Below are 1,674 nucleotides of genomic sequence, written 5' to 3'. Positions count from 1 at the left end.
CTTGCGATATCTTGAAATAATGCAGGATGGAGTCTCTTCCTACCTTGTTCTCCGTCCACGATAGACATTTTCTGTATATTTTGAAACAAGCTACAAGGGTATAGACCTTTTGAACTGGTTGCATTTCATCGNGTACAAAAGTGCATTTTGCATGATAGGTCCCCTTTAAGTACAATACTTGAGTAAATGTACTTACTTTTCACGTTTTTTTAATCAAGGTAAAGGTGGTCGTAATTTGCCGCTCTATCCACGTTGGATGAAGTCAAGGCAAGTTTATTTATATAGCACCTTTCAACACAAGGCAATTCAAGGTGAAGCTTTCATACATTGACTTTTATCCCTTTTTAATCCACAGTTTTGCTGCAGAATTGGACTAAATCATAGTTTACCTACATGTTGTTTACAGTGCACATGCGATGCATTCAGCAGCTGCAGGAAAGACTCACTCTGCAGGAAAGACTCACTCTGCAGGAAAGACTCACTCTGCAGGAAACACCCCGGCAGTCATCGTGCAGAAAGCAGCATGGTTGTCTCGTCTCTCAGGTTAGATTTTAAGCACATGGCTGATCAGATCTTTCTTGGCAGATGTCGGACCTACTTAATAATATCTGTCCCTACTCACATATTTATTAGCCTACTTTGCTTAAAGGCAACAGAAGCATCAGATTGCTTGCCTAAGTTAAACTACACACAAATCAGTGCTGCTTAAACATGTTGAAGATGGCCCTTCAAAAGATCTTTATAGGTAATAAATGATTACATTTGTTTAGTACTTTAGCTCCCACCAACAAAAGCAATAACATGTCTGTTCAAGTGGTTTCTCCTTTAAGGATCGCCGCGCTGTCATCCTCGCCTTTATGCCTTCCCTGTTCAAAGTCCTGGGGTGTTTTTTGATAAGGTAGGCACCGCTGGTATTAACCTCACTTTGCTCCACACCTTGACACGGTCCCTGAACGTCTCCTGAAGACCCTCTTTCCCCCAGAATGGATCCCGTGTACGAGACCCCCGAGTTCACCTACGAGAACCAGTCGCCAGGTATTTATGACGCGACATACGAGACGCCTTCTGAGGTGATGGCGGAGTACGAAAACATCGAAAGAGCCAGAGAAGCACCAGCTCCCCCTTCTCTACCTCCACCTCGCCCTCCATCAGATCAGAGGAGAGGCAGTTCCTCCTCTTCCTCCTCTTCCTCCTCATCCTCATCTTCCTCACATTCTGGCGATGAAGAGACAGGGGAAGGAAAAGGGAAAAAGGAGGAGGAATCGGAGAAAGAAGAGGTGGAGGAGAGCAACATGGAGCTGAATTTGGAGAGGAGATCTCCAGAAGAAGCGAAGAAGGCGAACTCATCACGCAGATCCTCATCTTCCTCATCTTCCTCATCATCATCTTCATCTGCCTCTGAGAAGGAGGAACCCAAGGTGAAGCCAGAGCCTGAAAAGGATGGACCTACAATACAACTTTATGTTAAGGTAAGGGAACATTCACTTCAAAAATTATTCCTAATTGACTTCATTTCAATTGAAAGTTTGTGCTCATGCAGAAACCTTTCTTTGGACCAAGTCATAAATCTCAGTCGTTATCCCATCATATCAGTTGCTCACGAACAACTTTGAGTGTGCAAGGTCAATGAGCGTCTCCTAAAGTGTGTGTGTGTGTGTGTGTGTGTGTGTGTGT

General features: G+C 44.1%; 1 protein-coding gene across 1 annotated transcript in view; it reads left to right on the top strand.

Moving 5' to 3' along the window:
* The first annotated feature begins 498 nt into the window (after positions 1–498).
* LOC104962913 (uncharacterized protein DDB_G0271670-like) overlaps positions 499–1,674 on the top strand; it is a 2,823-nt gene continuing 1,647 nt past the window's right edge. Inside the window, exons 1-3 of the mRNA XM_010791422.1 lie at positions 499–543; positions 831–898; positions 983–1,469. Coding sequence (XP_010789724.1) covers positions 858–898; positions 983–1,469 — 528 coding nt within the window. The 5' untranslated portion in view covers positions 499–543; positions 831–857. The remainder of the gene's footprint in view (positions 544–830; positions 899–982; positions 1,470–1,674) is intronic.

This window comes from Notothenia coriiceps, unplaced genomic scaffold (assembly GCF_000735185.1).
Source record: "Notothenia coriiceps isolate Sejong01 unplaced genomic scaffold, NC01 NC01_scaffold00035454, whole genome shotgun sequence".
In the NCBI taxonomy this organism is placed as follows: Eukaryota; Metazoa; Chordata; class Actinopteri; order Perciformes; family Nototheniidae; genus Notothenia; species Notothenia coriiceps.
This window is presented reverse-complemented; position numbering and strand designations above follow the sequence as displayed.